We start from the raw sequence: 19,611 nt of genomic DNA, 5'->3' as shown, positions 1-19,611 counted from the left end.
GTCTTTATGGACACTGGGATCTCCTTTCCTCATTAAACTCCCATCAAGATATTCAGGGGATCTGTTAGATAGACGATCTGGGGTAAACCACTGAAAACAGCACTTTCTTAGGCTTTCTCAATACTCCATCACCAACCCAGCCAGTTCACTGATAATGACTGTGCAGGTATTTGCATTCATCCTCAAGATTCCTTTTCTATGCTTTTTAAGCATAAAATTTCTCCTGACATCACCTTTCCCCTAGCTCCACACTCTACTACCCTATAACTACTAGTCTTAGTCTACACCATGTTTTGGTTTGCTCTAGGAATTTAACAAAAACTAATTCTGACCTGCTTCAAGATAATGACTTGAATATAATTTGTCCTCTGGCAGTAACTGCAGGTCACATACTCTTTCCACTTCTGCTTTCTGCCCTCTTCCCCAAACCAGAGCTGTTTCCAAACCTGACAACTATGCTGCTTTTCAATAAGCCTCTTTATTTGTCCTGTGCTTTCTGAGAAAATTCATTTTGTTTCACGATGCAACGTTTTCTAGGAAGCCCATGGCAATCCTTACATCAACTGGAAGTAGATGACTTTTTTTTTAACCCCAAAACATTGAAAACATTCTTAAAGTCATGTATCTATATAGTCAGCAGTGTGTGATTATCTCTGCTCTATCCAGTCTTCTCTTAAGAGATAAAAGCTTACTTTGTGCCTGTCTTCCAGGACTTTTATAGTCCGAGATAAGTTTTAGATATCCACTGAAAAACTGGTTGCCCATAGGCAAACTACAACCACATCTCATCAGGACACCACAAATCTCTTAAATTTGTGTTGTTAAACACAAGTAGTCTCCTGGGATACAACATGCTAATGAGAAGTTGAAAGGAGCATCATGATAATCCTGGGTTTGAGGGAGGAGGGGGAGCCTGCTTGTTTGTGGGGGGTATAATTAGAGAGGACTCCCTTATCCTCATTAACTACTCCCAAAACTGAAGCCACCCACCCTCACACTCCTCACTTACAGCTCATTTACAGGCCCTGCATGCTGTAACTACAGAGCTGGGGGCTCGTACCAGGTGAAGGCAGCATCTTTCACTCCTCACTCTTAGGGGTATCCAGGAAGAATACCTCAAATACAATCCCCACCTCCCTCTGCATCTGTGCTGAGCTCTTCCTTGTGGATAGGGATTTAACACACACTGGAAACAATCTCCTCCAGCATCTCTAGACTCCAGTACTCTAAGCTTCTTAAGTCACTTAGCAGCTTGCTTTTTGCTTCCCATGCATTTCCTTAATCTGTGTTTTGTTGTGGTCTGCAACTTGATAGCAACAAATGTATTCACCAGCAATACATGGGGATGAGGTGCAAGGAGTAGTGATGCAAAATAGGAAGGTTAGGTTTTTGGTTGTGTTTTTGTTCGGTTGGGTTTTTCCCCCTCTTGAATTGAAAACATTTTTTAAGTCCTAAGAATGCCCTAAATGAAGCTAAAGCTAGAATAAACACAAAGTCTTGGATATGTCACCACACTGACTCCACATCCCCATAGACCAACATATTACAGCTTTTTCAGTTTCACTTTTTGTGCCAGAATCTTGTTAGTATATTTGTAAGCAAATTCTCTGACATCAAATACCATCCTACTAACATAGCCCTATTTTTTTTTTTTTTTTTTAAAAAAAAGGAATAAACAAGACAGCTAGTATTGGAACATGTATCAAGGACAGAATCTAATCCTTAAATAAATCTTACAAAATACTTCCTTCTCATTGTTATCTTCATTTGCTCTCTGACCACACAGGTTGGTTGTGAAGTTTTACAAGTTTTCCTTCACATGGGAGATGAGGATACAGTATTAAAGCTTACAATTACAGTTTTGTAAAACAACTTACTTGGACTGTGTCTGCTTTGTAATGTTTCTGATTGTCGCTCCTTCTTTCCCAATGATGGCTCCTACGAACTGCGTGGGAACCAGCATCCGTAGAGGAACGTCTGACTGTGGTTTCTGCCTCGTGGTTGCGCTGGGTGACCCTTGCCTTGGAGCACCCCTCTGTCCAAATCCACGTCTTCCCTGGGGATGTTGTTGCGGAGGTTGCTGGGCTGCCATTTCATCAGGGATATATGCAACTTTCAAGGAATAGTTTTCAAGCTGAAACCCGTTCAGTTTTTCTATTGCTCTTTGTTTGCAAAGGGGAGGAGAGAGGAAGAAAAAACACCACACCATCATATGCAGGGTCTTACGAAATGACAACTCATTCAGATACAGACTTTTGCTCTTTCTAAATCACATGACAAGGCTAAAAACTGGTTCCAATATGAAGTTACATTCAAAATTCTTCAGTCAAAATTTTGATTGAACAACTTTTTCTTTTTATTTAAGGCACCATATTAAGGACCACAAGTTAGCTCTTGCTTGCTCTGTGCTTCTGCACACTTTAAAGGTTTTGCTGGTGCAACCCTATCAGCAAAACCTCACAGGAGACAGAGCTTATATACTCAAAAGCATTATTTTGCCTGATTTAATTTAAATCAGTTTCCCAAATAGAATTAAAGCTGCACCAGAGGGAAAACTTTTTAGCTGCTATCACAGCACCTTCATTAGGGTTTTTGCCAGCACAGCTATTTGGCTGGAGTTTTTGCAATAACTGACATAGCTATGACAGGAAGGGGAAAAAAAAAAAAAAAAAAAAAAGCCTTAAAACCAGACAATGTCACTTGAAACACCACTATGCAGACCACAACAGCACCTCGTAACTTACCAACTAGTCCTGTTGTAAGCAAGCTTAAAAATTAACTAGGAAATGAAAGCGAACACCTCTGTTAAACTCTCCACAGATGCAGAGGTGTGAGAAGGTTTTCTTGTGCTTTCTAGGTAAAGCAGAGCCCTCTGTCAAATATCACAGAGGGATGTCTCCCAAATGCACACAACACACACTGTGGTCCATCGTGCTGAATACCCACCCAGTCGCTCAGCTCTCCCCTTGCCCAGCCCCTCTGTCTAACCAAGATAGGGTCAAGTTTGCAAGTCAGCCTGAGCTGCTGATCTCCTCTGCCTCCCAGCAGGAGCACAACCCTCACCTTAAGGATCAGATTTCTGAAGAGCAGATGACCTTCCACTCAAACAGAATAGAGCCAATGCAGTTAAAGATCCAGAAAACAATAATTCAAGCTACACAGAAAGTGCTGGTAAGCTAGTGATATAAAATTAATGCATTTGTCCAAGAAAGACATTTCAAGTTTCACTACAGCAGGTATACTATTCAGATTATCAGCAATATGATATATTGATATCACTGAAACATGCACTGATTTGGGGTAGTTTATAAATGCCAGGCTTAATCTTGGACCAAAGTTTACTAGGGGATTTTGTTTAAAGACAAAATTTAAATTAAAAACACTAGTGGAAAGGAGGAGGTTTCCATCCCATTTTGAAGAACCCACCAACATTTTCTGTAAAAAGCTCCAATAACCATATGTTCTAGAGCAAGCTCCCTGAAAATTAAACTTCATCCAGTTTTTCTGTTCACGTACATTTGTGGGTGGTTGCTGCCAGTTTACTAAACTCTGCCTTCAGCAACAGTTTACTCCTGCCCCTGCTGCAGAGATAAAGGATGATGCTAGCCAACCACTTCAATTTTCAAGGGTAGCCAGTGAAAAGTACTGCTTATCTCCCAGGTGTTCCCTGTGACAGCAGCTTTGCAGGTGAGAAGTGTCATACAAGTACTGGGGATAACATGCCTCTCATCTCCCAGGTGTTGAACCAGTATTCTTGAAATACTTCAGTCAGACAGTAAAGAGCTTATGAGAAAACAAGTAATTTGTGTCTTTGGAGCAGCGTGTAATAAGGGGTGGTAATAAATAAGGCTCAAGGCAATACGATTGAACAACAAGGAAAGCAAGATATTGAATAACTGATCACTGCTCATTAAATACTTCTGTTCACTGAATGAGACACAGGTCCTTTGGGAAGAGGGGCAGTGTAATTGCTCCCACAACAGAAGAATCTCTTCAAGAATATGGCAAAAGAGTTGGATTAAAATTTGCTCAGGCTGTTTCAAAGTTGACATTTCTTAACTTACACTCTGTGGACTTCAAAGAGCATTTTATTACACAGAAAGTTATATTTACAAAACAGTAAGCAGCAGGATTAACAAAACTTGCATTCCTATGGATTTCTCTTTCAAGCTTTAGTTTCTGCATGGATTTCCAATGCCCAAAAGACATTCTGCCCAAGTCCCTCTCCATGGAGATCCTATCTGGGAAAGGAGTCTGGAGCCTTTCCTTTTTATGCAACCTGAACTTATTAAGTTCTTGTTGGCTGCTAATATGAGGTTTCTGTGTCTGGGTTGAGTTTCATTTAAATAAGCCAAAAAGCTGAACTGCTATGCGGGAGAGAAATGGCACCAGCAGACAGTGCAGTTGCACAAGCCCTTTTTCTTTTGGAAACAAACCTCAAGATATTGGAGAGATGAACACCAACGATTTCATGAACAAGCTGCAGATTGATATCCATCCCAACTCATTCCCTTCCATGCATTCATTTGACAAGTTCAGACACTGTTTCTTTCCCAAAATGCTTCAATCTTACCTTTAGACCAGAGTTCCAGCGCTAATACAAAGCTTTATATTAAATCAGTGCATGAGACTTCTCACTCTTCCTTAGAAGTAGTAGGAGGAAAATACTAGGCTTTTTGTTTGCAACCAAGCTACATACCTATCATGTTTTCACAAAAATATACAACAACAACTGGCATATATATATATATGCCATACTTTCTCTGGAAATAAGACTGGAATTTTTCTACTTAATAACAACTTATATAGAGCTGTTTAGCAATTTATAAGTACCTTAAATTCAAAGCAAACTTCAAAAAGTTCATTTGCCATTGTGGAAAATCAGTTATGTCAGCAGTGAATAATCCCTGGCCACAAAAGCCATATGATAACACGGAAGAATAACACACTAGAAATATTCGATAGGTTGCTTTTGAGCAAGTATTTGAAGGCAAACCTGCTTCAAAGTTCACTTCTCTAGTTGGAGACTAGAGATACTACAGTGTCTGTAGCACTGTACACTAGATTCTCTAGTATACTAGAGAAACTACAGTAGTATCACTTGTTTAAATTAGTATAGATATTTATAGAGAACACTTTAAAACAGCTAATTCACCCTCTGAGTCAGAGAATTCTTCATATTTCATAGGCTGACTCATTTGATAATTTGACTTGTTCAAGTGACAAGAAGTCAGCAGAAGAGCTGGTCATTAAATGCTGCTCTCCCAAGCCTTTTATGGAGCTGATGTTTCCTGGGTAGGTGGTCTCACACTCTGATTTGGGCACACACCAAGGAATTCCAGGATAACTTATTTCCAGTGATACACTCAAATACAGTTTTGGTGCATTTCTTACAGAATACACAAGACCACAGCTTTTGAAAGTTCACTTTGGCTGTCAAGCCCGGCCTTCACATTCCAACCTTCAACAATTTTCACTAGGTGTTTTAAAGTATTGCCCTACACCTTTATTTACCTGTTCTGAACTAATTTTTATCTTTTTTGTGGCACAAAACATAGGGCTGGAATCAGGCAAGATGATGGCTCAGCAGTCCTTGAGCACCATAACAAGCCCAAAGTTTTAGAGGTATCTCGGCAGCATTCCAGGGTGGGGGGCAGGGAGGAAGTGGGAAGAAAAAAATCAAAAAGATAACTGAGTAATCAGTTATGAAGGACTGTCCTCCAGATGGGTGCAAATTTCCTGTAAAACAGCATTTAGGGCAGCACTTGTTATCAGGAGAGCCATCCCCATTCCCTGGGAAAGCCCAAGCCTCAGAGGAAAGCAAGCGACTGGTTCTTCACAGCACTAGTAGCATCTGCTTCAGTCCACCAAACATGTTCAATCCAGCTCCTTTTGGAAAACCCATCCTCACATAGACTGACCACCTCAGAAACTCAAGTCCAAATGACAGCAACACCTCCTCTGCCTTTCCACAGAGACCCAAGACTTCCCAAACAGGGCTGGGGGGGCTCCTTCCTCAAGTTAACGAAAGTTGTGCAGGTTACCTCTGTCTGAGGGCACTACCAGTACCCACTGAAACAACCCACAAACCATCTTTTGTGCAAGGGCTAAAATGTCTTAGTCACTTCACGAGGACAAAGATGAAGAAAAATTCAGTAAATTTCCTCATTAAGTGGTGCCCTGCTCTCTAAAATAATCTTTAATATTCAATATTTAGTGGAAATTGAAAATCCTTCTGTTCTATATACCCACAAGAGCTGGTCCACAGGAATCTCATAGTGCAGTTCAGAATTTTTTTTCAGAAAACAAATTAAGGGACTGCAGCAAGTACTACTTATACTCGGCTAAGATGTATAACAGCCTAGCTTATGTTCACATGACACCTGCTCAGAAGAGGGTCCCTACATAAAAATGAAATATTCAAATCAATATTTTGTAAATTAGTCACCTGAATTTTTCCCATCAAAATGACATCTCACCACTGTTCTCTCATGAGCTCCCTAAGAGAGGACACTTGCCCAGCATTCTCCCTTTTGATGTTAGTAGAGGTTAAGCATCCTAGATAAATGAATCCAGTAAAAGCACCAAGTCTTGTGCTGGAAATCATTCATCCATTGATAGCGTGATGACACTAAGCACTAGATGGAGAACATATTTCACTCCCACATGCAGTTTATACGTACACCACCTTTCTTTTTTCCTCCCTAAACAGATACATTTGCATACTGAGGAGACAGATATACACGGCAATTTTTCTTTGCCATAATGATTTTTTTCCATTAAAAATACAGTTTTCATTAGTATTTCTGAAAATAAAAACCAAAAAAAAAAATAAATCTAAGGTTATAATCACACACTACTGAATTTTCAGTATTATCGTTCCTATGGCAACATTAGCCCCGACCCATGATGGCATGTAGAAGTATTAGTTATGTCAACTCTTATTCATCAAGGATATATGTTGTGTCTACACACATACAGAGCATTGTGCTTTATTGAAAATGTTAAAAAAAATCTTTTTGCAAGTATTCTAATTAAAAAGTGATCACTAGTGTCTGAACACTTAAATACTGTACCTACTGATATTCCTACTAATATCTGCAAAGATGCAGATACTGAACTCCTCACATCACAGCCTGCATATAAAATACACCATCAGTTATGGGACACAACCAACAGACATACTTCATTCCTGAGCTAAAAAATAAGATTAAAAATCCCACCCAGCCCCATACTAAAAAGAATACACACCCACTCCATGCATATGAGACCAACTTCACACAAAATTTCCCTTCCAAAATCCTGGGTAGAGCTAAATCCTGTAGCATGCATTAGACTCCTACACACTGGAACATTTTGGGGAGGGAAAGAGGAGGTGGTGTAACTTTTCAAGATAACAGCCATAACTTAAGATGGCAAGCACATCACAAGGACACAGCACATCATGCTGGTTGCAGCCAGGGATCAATATTGGGAGAGGACATGGGACCCTTTGACAAGCAGGTCACAAGCTACCTACGTGCAGCTGGTTGGGTTGTTCAGGCTGAGACATGGGCTCCAGGGTCCGCTTCTGACCCTCTGAATTCCCCTCTTCCAAGTACTCCATAACCCACCATGATGTTCAGTAGTTACATGTGCCACAGCAGCGTGCACGTGCTTTGGAAGGCCCTCTCCAGTTTCTGAGTAGGATGGTGGCCACGGCAGTTTCCTACTTGGAACACCACCTTCCTCCTCCCATGAGAGGAGAGGGATGGGGTCACATACATGCCTTGGCAGTCCCAGCCTTCTCCTTGCTACACACATCCCAGCGAGCAAAGAGTGGTTTCTAAAGGCCCGTGCACAGCTCTCTTCTTGCTCTACACCTCTCCACAAACCTATTGGGCTTTGCCACCTGGTTCCCCTGCTCTGACCACATAAAGATGAGGAGCAGCATCCTGCTTTTTCTGTCAAGACAGCCTCATGGTTGTCCAACTAGGAAAGAGGCATCACTACAATAGGTCAAAGCCATAGACCTCCGTTCCAACCAGAAGTCAGTAACTGGGCACGTCTCAGATTTTGGGTGCTGCATGTTCCATCAAAGACTTGTTTCTCAGAAGCACTGCAGCTTTCCTCACCAATTTCAGTTTCCAAGTTAATTTTGGATACAGCCCTGTATTGAATATTCCGCAACTGCAGTACCAGCCTAGAGAAAAAAAAGAAAAATCTCTGCCTCAACAATTAGACTTGCAAGACAGAAGAAGGCTCAGTTCCCCAACTGGGTGGAACCAAAAGTTTTGTTCAAAAGTAACATCCTCCGAGCAATGCATACCACACTTGTTTAGAACTGCTTATCAAAAATATCTCCAGATTGTGTTACAGCACCTTTGCACAGTGTTGCCAGTGCACACTCCAACAGGCACAGCAATGCCATATAGTCTATCCAGTGGGAAAGTGGCCAACTTTGCATGTTCTCTCAGCCAGAACTGTGTGGTTAGTACGTGCGTTGCAAAAAGTGCAGAAAAGACATGATTAGAACTGGGGAATCAGTGTATGCAGTGGCATTGAAAGCTTAATGTCAGTGTTTGCTCTGAAAGAGGCATAATTTAGCTTAAACAGATAAATTACAAAATACAAATCTTGTTATCAGCTGCATGATTCTCAACAACCCTAAACAGCTTTTCATAAAGTCAGTTCTTGTTACTCCTGGTACAGCACAGGTTGACCAAAGCTGCCTTTTATCAGCTCTCAGCACTTGTGTACCACCCCCTCCACAGACCTGCTGTCCACCACAGCCGGTTCCAAGAAGCAAGGTCATGGCTGGGGAAGCCATTCAACTGACACACCGCCCCCATCACTGCAGAAGAGCCACACACACAGGGCCTATAGTGATTCTTCAGTGCAATTCCTCACAGTTTTTTCCCAGAAAAACCTCAGTCCGGCCATTTCTTCCCTCAGAGGTTTCTATATGGTTGCAAGGCCACATGCTGAAGCCTGTGTCTGTATAAAACCATTCACAAAAGCAAAGCAAGGCTTCCTCGCTCACTTTACCTGTTCAAGACAACCAAACCCTATGTCATCATTCAACTTGTATCTCTTTAGGCACTCCACCAAAATTTATGCTTCAAACCTGCTTCCAACTCAAGATGTTTTCAGTTATTGTCATGAGATTTCTCATGCAAAACAGTATTTTATTTCAGATGCTCTTACAGTCTTGGCTTATCTCAGCATTTCCTCAGGACTGAACTTAAAATTTTACAAGCACAGTCTGAGGAGGGAAAATGCTGTTTTCAACTTTAGAAGGGAGTGCAGAAGTCCAGGAAGCCAAATCACAGATGACAGACAGCTCTGAAGTACGCATCATGTTTCTTTCCACGGTATTTTAGGTACTTCCTTCTTACATTTTTAAAGAAGGAACTGGCACATTTAGCATAGATTTTTAACATTGCATCATAGGTTTCTTCAGAACTAGAAATTCAACATTTTTCTTAACTACTGCACAATAGAATTGAAAACAACAGAAGAACCTGAATGATTCAGGTTTTGAGAAAAGTTAAATAGTGAATTCAAGACGACCAGTGTATCCTTCAGCCTCAGTGTACAAAGGAAACACCACTGACACAAGTTTCCCATCACATTTGTTTAGAATATACTAACAAGTAACCTAACACTTTGAAAGATTAAATGCATGTGTTGCATTCAAGTCACACAGAAGTCGTAATTACTTAATTATATGTACAAATATTATTTCATTTGTAATTTTAAATTAATGCATACCATAAGCATACTCTGCATCTTAACCACTGATTTTAGTTAGCCACAAGGTGGCAGAAATTTCAAAGTTAAAATTAAAAGATCACTGTAGGCTCTTCCCTGGGTTTGGTTTTGTTTAACCTGCTACAGCTAGAAAGAGGGGAAAAGTGTTTATGTCACCAGATCAAAAATTAAGGAACACACAACTCATTTTTCTACCCATGGTGGAACAGTAAAATTAAACTTATGCCATAATACGTAATATGGCTGTTTAAAGGAAAAGGATATACAACCATGAAGTAAAGCATTATGTTTTTAAACTTTAATATCTAGATTCAAAGTTATCAATTACTGAAGAGACAAGCAAGCATAAAATGTGGCCTAAAGTTCAAAAAGCCCGATTAATTTATTTTAGGTATTTGGATTATTATTTTTTTTCTGTGTTTGAAAACAACATTCAATTTTCTGATTAAAAAAAAAACAAAACTTAGAGTCATGGCAAAACAACAGAATCAAATGGGAGAAGAATGCAGCTGCTCACCAGAAGAGAGAAAAATCACTGTAAAAGGACACCACAAAGCTTTTTTAAAACATAGCTAAAATCATCAAGCAATAACTTCATCCTTTGTCACCGGTAAATCACTGAATTTCTACCCACCCCAGACAAATTATTTTACCCCAATTTTCAGTGTTCAAAATTATTAATTTATTTTTTATCAAAGCACAGGACAAGTTAATGACAAAAAAACCAGCAAATTAAGGTAATGCACACAAGACTTCGCAAGGGGAAGACCAATAGAGTTTCTTAAGGGTTAATGTTTACATGACCATTTTAACAATAAATTAATCAGAAGCAAAGTGGTATATAAAAATCACAACAACATGAATTCAAAAATAAAAGTTACATGACAGTAACAAGTAAATAATGTACTTACTGTCTGGCCTGGTCCTTATTGCCGTATGTTACATTTACAACTGCAGTCTCCGTGTCAGTGTTCACTAGAGAGGAAAATGGGATGAAAAAAAGGTTAAGTTCAGTGAGCACTCACTTCCCACTACAAATTTGAAAGCAATTTGAGAGCAGAGCCATACCTTGCTCACAGTTCTCCACTGTTCCATACTGAGCTAACAAACTATCCAGCACCTATCAAGAGGGAAGAAAGATAACAGATTTCAATTTCAAAGCAGATTAACAAAACAAAAAAAGCCCGTGAAAACACTAAGGTTTGTAACAATTTTATCAGAACACAGCATTCAAGACATCTGCTCCAATAAGGTAGAAACGTTAATTATTTGGGAAGAACAAACACACATTGCTGGTTTTCTTTCTCGCAATAGAAAACCTGTGTTTAAAACCTCACGAATCTGAAAACGCAGAACATAACTCCAAGAAATCACACTGCACTATATCAAACTTTGAAAACAAACCTTCAAATCCCCTGTTCTCATATTGGGCTATAAGCAGAAGCAGGAAGAATTAAAGAGCAGCAAATCTGGAATTGTTCCATGTAACCCAAGTACACATATTTTTATATAGATATCTAACAAATTTTCCGTTGCTTTTGCTTGTTTCCCCGTGCCAATAGGCATACACAGTACATAAAAACATCTTATTCTCTTATTTAGTGGGGGTTTGTCTACACAGAGAAGTTAACCAGACAAACCAGCACACCAAGAGCTGCAAATATTTTGACAGTTCTCCCAAAAACCCATTCCAGAGGAACCACTCACAACAGTATCTTCACAATTTTTTAAAAAATTGGCAGAAAGCTAGGGAGGAATAGATTAAAGCATATGACAAGGGGCAAAAGAAATCTGAACAAAGTAGTTTTATTTGGCATAATTTGTTTTATTCTAGTCAAATGGAGGATGAAGAAGGGGCAGGAAATAATAAGACTTTCAGGAAAATCAAGGTGTCAAAATATTCCAGTTAAAATATTAAAATACCCACAGTTGTATCGCTTCTAAAATTCATATGGTGAGAAATAATGTTGCAGAAAACAGCAACCGTGGCAGTAACTAGCACAGAACACAAGTATATCATTGTGGTTTGTTGCATCCTAGTGTTTTGTCTCAAGAATTAAAATCATGCTGGAAGAGTTCACCATTTACACCACCGAGTGAAAAGGTAAACTTGAAACTCTTCTGTGACTGAAGTGCCATTCTGTGCTCCCATTAGTCTCTTATGGCAAAACGTCAGAATGCAAGGGAGGAAAGAAACCCTTTTGGGAGAGGAAGGAAACGAGGAAGCAGAGACAGAAGGGAAGCAGTAGACGTAAAAACGCATCAGTGCAGCTTCTCATTGCAGTCCACTTCCACTTGCTATAACCAGCAACTGAGTGTGCACAAAACCTCAGTCCATAAAAGTGGAAAATTCAAAGTCTAAATCTTCATTAAAAATTTCAAATTATAATCTATTAATGTACAGTATACTTTTACTACAATATAAAAGACATTGAAGATAAACTGCAATTTATCTGCCCAAACTTAATGACAGCATACATCAGTATAATTTCCAATCTTTACCACCCATTAAAACTGAAATTGCACACAGATATTTCAAAGGTAATATTTCAAGCCAGGTATTTAAAAGGTAATGCACTGCTCACCAAGTTTGAGCAATGTGTTACTACTTCTAACTGCAGAATTCCCCCTTCCTTCTTGTATAGGATCTAGTAAGTTTTCTTGGCAACCGTTTTGTTTTCATAGACAAGTTGTTAATTGACTTCTCCTCCTACAAGTAGAGATTAGCCTAGTTTGAGAGTTTGCCTTTTCAATCCCCCCCAAAAAAAATAATTCTTCTGCCACACCTCAAATCTGACAATTTGAAACTAAGGAAAAGTTTGCTCCAAAATTCACTCAATATTACCAAAGTAGATAAGCTCCAGGGGATTAAAATAAATTAAAGGCTGTGGAAGATCCTGTTAAGATAATTGAAACATTGGCACAGAGAAGAGGGATAGTTGTGAGGTCTTGCAGGTCTGTGGCCACACTTCCACATGGTTAGAGGGAAGTCTTCTTCCCCAGACACCTGAAGTGGTAATTGTGCCTCCACTGATCTCAGCAGGTGAACAGAATCTCAGGTGGGATCAGAGTTTTAGAACAAGAAAAGCAACAGCAAGTTACTGGTTCAGAGACCCATTCTGAAATGTTTACTCAAAACAGGATACCAGTGAGTTCATAAGTCTGATAAAGCAATTTCTTTGTCCCTATAAAATGTCAACAGTCATGCTGTATTACACAGCAGCCTGTACTACATGAGCTGTCTTTAGGTAGTTACTACAAATTTTGTTTACACATGAATTGTGCAGACTACCAGCTCATGTCCAGTCTGCTCCAAAGCTGCATCACTTAAAAAAAATAACAACAGAATTTCATTGTCATCTTTAATCATACAGGAAAAGAGCAAAGCTGGAATTCCAGAGGTACCACAAGACTTTGCTGGATAAAAATTAACCAATATTTTGTAAGCTATTTCCATATTAAATTGATGTTCTGGGATAAGGACACCTTTACAAGAAGACCCACACAGTAAAGTCACCAGCTTCACCAAGAAAAATAATGCTTTAAAGCTGAATTCACACAACTTTTTAAAGATAGAGACTCTCTCTAAAAACTACTAACTTTCAGCCTATTTCTGATTAGCTATCATAAACCTCTCAACACATTAGCCTTGCAACTTCTCCAAGGAGCCTAAGGACCAAAAGGTTCCTTTGGCATTAATGCTGAGGAATGGCCCATTTAGCAACCCACTCCTCTTCACCAGGAGTTGTCCACTTAGGCTGCTCCTTAATCCTCTTCTGAACCATCTCAGTCAGAGACTGTGTCCGTCTGGGCTTTAATCCAAGTGATTTTAGTTCCCATGTTCTTAGGAGAGTTGCTTTACCTAACAGATTTGTGAGAAATTTCCTCAAAGTATTGGACCTTTCTTTAACTGAAATGAGAAACAATCATCTTGGGTCAAAATCACTTGCTCTCCACAGCACTGTCCTCAGTAGACACTTGTAATTTCACCACCATCAGTCTCATGCAGCAAGGTTTTAAACAAGATCAACACCACAGGGGCAGCCTTTTAACCAGGCTGTGTTTAAAATGCACTAGTAAAAAAGTATCAGGAGCAGTTGCTGGTGTATGCATGTGAGGAGCCACCTTCTTACAGGGAGAATGCTTAACTGAACCAACAGATGCACTTGGGAGAAGTCATTGCAAACATATTCAAAGCCAGATCCTCTATTGTAACTCACTTTCAAAACACAGAACTCAACTCTTGCATGTGTTTCTTGCTTCCCAAGTATTTACTGCAACAGCCAGTTTCTATTCACATCTTTCATTTGTTCATATTTCTCTTTGCACTGTCTTTTCCCTCTCCCCAAATTTTTTCTCTCTAGCCCAAAGCCTCTAGTTCTGCTGCAAAACAAACATGTTTTGTTTAAGCTGCTCTTCCGTAACACTCTTCATGTACAGCCTTGTTGGGCAATCAGAACAAAATTCAAAGCCAAGTTGGTGGTGCAGCAGCAATTTTGATGAGCGGCTGAAAATAAAAGTTTATTTGTACAAATATTTAATCTAAGCTAGGAAAAAAAAAAGTCTTTCCTTCTCTTGAGCTCTCCTTCTAGCAGTTGTCTAAATTGGGTCTCCTGCTCTTGTTATAGCACAGATGTCTCTCTCACAAAAAGCTGCAGTCTTATACTGTGGACTTTCATTCATCAGGCTCTAAAAGCCAATTCTGACTTCATTATAAACAGCATTACCCTACACCAAGCCCCACAAATCGAGGCTGCTTTACAAAGGAAAATAGAAACAACAAAACATTACTCTTCAGTAGAGCCAAGAGCTTGAAGCACACACTAAAATATCCTGGTTTTCAAAGCAGATTTCACAGGTTTAGAAGTAGCACCTTAGAACAAACCAGAGAAGTTGTTTCCTACACTTTAAGAACAGACTACTTCATACACATCATCTTATGGTGCTGTAGGATTTGTGCCCTACACCATAAGCAAATTAGTCTCAAGACATCTGGTCTATAACCAGTTATCCATACTGTTTCTTTCTCACACGCACACTTAGCAATGGGAACTTTACAGTGGTAGAACCTGGTTATTTTCTCCACACGTGTAGAGCAAATCCATTAAACCACCACCTTTGCTTCCATGACACCCATCATGTTGACTGGGAGTTAAAATTAGACAACACAATTGAAACCACAGATAGTCAAGGCAGAAAAAGAGACAGGAGAATTATGGTCATGGAAATTTCTGGTCTCAGAGCCTGAGTGTTTCAGGTGATTTAACAAGAAAGGAAGAATAAAAAAAAAAAGGCAACAACATGAGGAAAGTAAAGAAGTTGTTGGTGCAAGTGGCTTTTTGATTTAAAAGAGGAGAGGCAGGGTAAAAGGAAACAAAAGAGCCAGGTAAGGAAAGGAGAGGGTAGGAGTGCAGAGCAATCCTAATATCACTCCAGATGTCAAGCCTGGCTGATCCACTAGTGCCATCTGCACACTTGAAGTACTCTGTTGGTATATTTAAGTCTACCAAAAAAACCAGGCAGTTTCTGATTAATTATATTTATGTAGCACAACTAGCCTGATGTGACACTCACCAGGCCCTGGTGTGCTAAGATTCCCAGCACAACATGAGCAGGGCTAGCGATTTGCGACTTCAATGTGTAAAACAGGACCTCAGCAGAGCCACCATTTCTGCTGCAGGCCCACCACCTGCCGATGACTGACAAGGGCAAAAAGGCTTTTGAAAGTGCCTTCAGTTTGGCTTAATTTTTTGCTGGTAAAAATTGCATCCCAAACAAGGGGCCTAGCTAGCATGGCTTTACAAGGAAAATTAAATATGAAGAAGCCCCTAATAAATCCCTGAGGAAGCAGTAGTTTTTGAAAGATGTCACTGGATGACACTGCAACACCTGTGTGGAGACCATGGTGGATGGGTGAGCTCAGTGACAAGTCATCCAGCACACCTACCATCCCAGGCAGCCTGTCCAGACCCACTGCCAACCAGCCAGAGCCAAGAGACAACAAATTCACCCATTTTTTACCAAAAAGAAGGTCAGAGCATGTTGGTGCCTTGTAAAGGCAGAGCAGCATGGATGTGGAGTACCCAAACCAGCACACATTCTGCTGGGACGAAGTTGATCCTCCAAAACCTTATGAAGGCATATGAATAGGCAACACCAGTTTGCAATGGCTCAATGCATTGCAACATGTGGTGATGGTGTTTTTCATCTTGTAGGCCCTCTAATACCCAGTTTACTGTCTCATGAAACCATGACCATAGTTTGGAAGAATCAGAAAAATAAGTCTGGAAGCTGCTGAAGTCATTGTTTGCACACACCAGAAAGGCAGCGCCTGAAAACAATAACTCTGGCTTATTTACCACATCCCATACAAACCCTGGAGTGAATTCTTCTCCTGGGAACTTACAGTTATATCCAAATGTTCAAAGCTATTAATAAGTTTACCCTATAATACAATTCTGTTTAGGTGGCATTACCAGGGTTTTAAGAATGTAAAGCTGAACCACAGAGAACAAAGCCAAAATTGTCAAAGCAACTACTAATTGAGTGACCAATTTGGACACCGAGGGCTTGATTTTCCACAGCACTCAGCATGTCTGTGTGTTCAAAGTGCAGCTTCAAAGCCACTTTTGGTAGCAAGGAGAATATGACACTTCTGCAAGAGACAGACCTGAGGCTTGTCACAAGACAAACTGAAGACAAAGCACACTGTTAGCAACTACTGGCAACTTCTACTTAAATAGTTTGCCCAGCACAAGAGACCAGAACACGTAGAATTCCATTTGCCATGGCAGCATTTGACTCCCCTAACCAAAGGGGTTTGTCTTCCTGAAAGTCCTTAACTTGCTGCAAAATTAAGAAAGTGTGTGGTGAGTAACTGGGGCACAACTCTTACAGACAAGTCATCTCCTCTGTACACACTGGACTTGTTATAGCTGACAGCAGAACCACCCTCTGGCCCAAGCCAATGTCCCTCTCTACAATGCTAAGAGCAAACACTGGGTCTCTATTTACCTCATTCTCATTAGGGAACACACAAAATGCTCAGTTAAAAAAATAAGGAAGAGATTATGTGAACTGTTTCAACTTCGGTGTTTCAAATTAAGACCAAGTTGGAAAGTAACTGAAAATAGGTCTCAGGTACAATATTCACAAGCAACTATGACTACAACTATTATAATTAACTTTGCATACCACATGTGGTTATAAGTATTTCCAGATAATACTGCTGGACCATTTAATTTTTTGTATATGTATGTGTGTGTATATATATACACACACACACATACACACACACATCCCCTTGATGTATATAGAATAAAAAGGTAATGGAAAGAGAGGACTAAATGTCTTAAAACCACAGTAGTATTCAAGAACAACATTTAAAAGGACCTACCTTAAATTTACAAAAAAAAAAAAAATCACAAACTATAATTAGCATAATTTACAGATGGAAGAAGGTTATCTTCTAAAGATAAAATTAAGAGGAATCCAACAAGCATAAGCAACTTGGTTAATCATTACAGATGAAGATCAGCATCAGAGCTACCTCTCCCTCCTTTTTTTAAAAAAAATTTCACATTAGGGAAATTCACTAAAAAAGTACTCTAGTGAAGCTCTGAAAATAGAAGAAATTTCAGAAGAAATTTTTGGGCTACAAAGCTGGCCCAGGTACTGAATGGAGCAGACAAAAAGTCTCATGTACTTTCATGTTCCCACATTACACCCCGAGCGGGAAATAGTCTCTTGAATGTGTGATAGGGAGGAAAGATTAGCATGAACTACACCGAAGTATGGGATAAAAAAAAAAAAAAAAATCATAGCATCAAGGCTGACAAATGGCATTAAATGGTTTCAAAGGCTTAAAAAATAAGTACTTGAGAAATGTTTATAGAAAGGTTAAAGAAACCCCTTATTAGATGCATGGGTGGCCTCCTTCACAAAAAGATTAAAGGAAGCAGGATAATTCAGTTTGGAAAGGAGCGAGAGGGAATATGATACAGGTATTACGAAATAACGAATCATGTAGAGATGGCCAAATTGGCAGCTTCTATTCTTGCTTCATCTAAATTAGATGAAAATGAGTTTGAAAACACAGAAATAAGTATTTGTGCAACATTATCTGAATGCAATTAAGCACCACACAATATCTGTTACAATACTTCATTAATCTCCCTTCTCCTCACCCTAAACATGTAAATTCAAGAGCAGTTTCAGATAGTGTCAGAGTTTATGAACCAGGTTAACACTAACCCAAACACTCTCAATTCACTACCCATCCTTATTTCTAGAGGATTAAAAAGCACCGTCACACAGATCAGTCCTTAAAGGCAGCAACTACTGTTTCACAGAGCTAATCCCTGTTCCCAGGGTCTCCTCGTGGGCACTGCTGGGGCCCCCTCTTCCTCCTCCTCGGGCAGACGGGCTACCAGGACATTTCTGCGGCTTGGCATGAGGGAAGGATCACATGCCGGGCTGGCAGATGGGTGTTGTGAAACGTGGTGGAAAGTAGCAGCAACACTCGCTCGTGTTCATCTGCCTCCTCTCGCATCAAGGCGGATAGTTTAACTAGAAACACTCTCCACCGCTTCCGCAATCTCATTTGTAGTTTGCCAAAGGGGAGGAAAAAAAAACACAACACACACACACCAAACCTCTAAAAGCATTACTATCCAGTGAGCATCCATTGCCCAACTTTGATTAAATGATAGACTACACAAAAGCAAGGGAGCCGGCAAATTTTAAAAGAATGTTTGGAAAATACGCTGGGATAAATGAGGAATTTTCTGCTTTACTCACAGTGCTATTATTGAAATACAATTGGTGCTTTATTGGCAGTTTTTGACACCTTCCCGTGGAGGCATCCAGCACCGAGCTCTGTCTGGAAGGCTGCGGCTCAGCCCCACCACGCAACCTGCAACGTCCCGCTCAGTGCCATGAAAACCAGAAAGGAAATGGTTACATTTTTCCTTTCCCCCTCAACCTTTCCATGGTCCCAATTTCATTAACTCAATATCATCACAGAAAATGTGTTCTATTTAATTGGAAGATTTATCAGGGATAATTGTATTTCTCCTATACACTTTTCCCTGTGTGTGTGTGCGCGCATGTGAGTGTGAAAGGCACTTTTGAAAGCTATTTTCTGTGGCTATTAAAAAGGGAAAAAAAAAAAAAGGTCTCTGTGAAGTTAGTAATCTGCAAATATAACAGAAATCTGTCAGACTAAAAAAAAAAAAAAAAAAAAATCAATTTTTTTCATCACCTTTTGGAACCAATCAACAATTACAAGTTCCAAGAAATCTCTCAACATGAACACGCGTGTAACTTCATGAAGAGTCCACATGTATGAAAAAAATGTTCTTTCTGGCACAGGTGTGCTGAGGCATTGCAGAAACAGGGCCAAGTCAGTGCTTGATACCAGAGAAACCTTTCCTGGGAAGATTTTCCCACATTCTAACATTAAGCACTTCCTCTAGGATCTGCTTATAACTGTCTAAAAACGATAGAGGGAATCATAGAGGAAAATCTCGCAAAATGGATTTAGTCCACAGATCAGCACAGATAAAAATAAAGTATATTAGAACTCAGATGGAGATCACATCCGAGACGTTCCCCCTATTGTGCACAAGACTCAAGATGACAAGCTTTCAGGAAAAAAAAGATAAGTCCTTAACAACCACTTCATGAATATCTTGGATCTCTTTATAACTAGGAAAAACTATAAAAAGATTGAAGCATTTTACTTCAGTTATAATTACAGGATCCCCCTTCCCTTTCTATAAATTGGTCATCCATAAGTGCATACCATGCCTTTGGCTTCCTGGCAGTCCTACTAAGGGACAACGCTGCTGTGGACCA

The 19,611-nt window shown here is 39.8% G+C and overlaps 1 protein-coding gene across 1 annotated transcript in view; it reads right to left on the bottom strand.

Moving 5' to 3' along the window:
• IGF2BP3 (insulin like growth factor 2 mRNA binding protein 3) overlaps positions 1-19,611 on the bottom strand; it is a 117,865-nt gene that overhangs the window by 34,487 nt on the left and 63,767 nt on the right. The window contains exons 5-7 of the mRNA XM_065831242.2: positions 10,822-10,873; positions 10,665-10,728; positions 1,878-2,162 (exon numbers count right to left, since the gene is read on the bottom strand). Of these exons, the coding sequence (XP_065687314.1) occupies positions 1,878-2,162; positions 10,665-10,728; positions 10,822-10,873 (401 nt within the window). The remainder of the gene's footprint in view (positions 1-1,877; positions 2,163-10,664; positions 10,729-10,821; positions 10,874-19,611) is intronic.

Source organism: Patagioenas fasciata, chromosome 2 (genome assembly GCF_037038585.1).
Source record: "Patagioenas fasciata isolate bPatFas1 chromosome 2, bPatFas1.hap1, whole genome shotgun sequence".
NCBI lineage: Eukaryota > Metazoa > Chordata > Aves > Columbiformes > Columbidae > Patagioenas > Patagioenas fasciata.
This window is presented reverse-complemented; position numbering and strand designations above follow the sequence as displayed.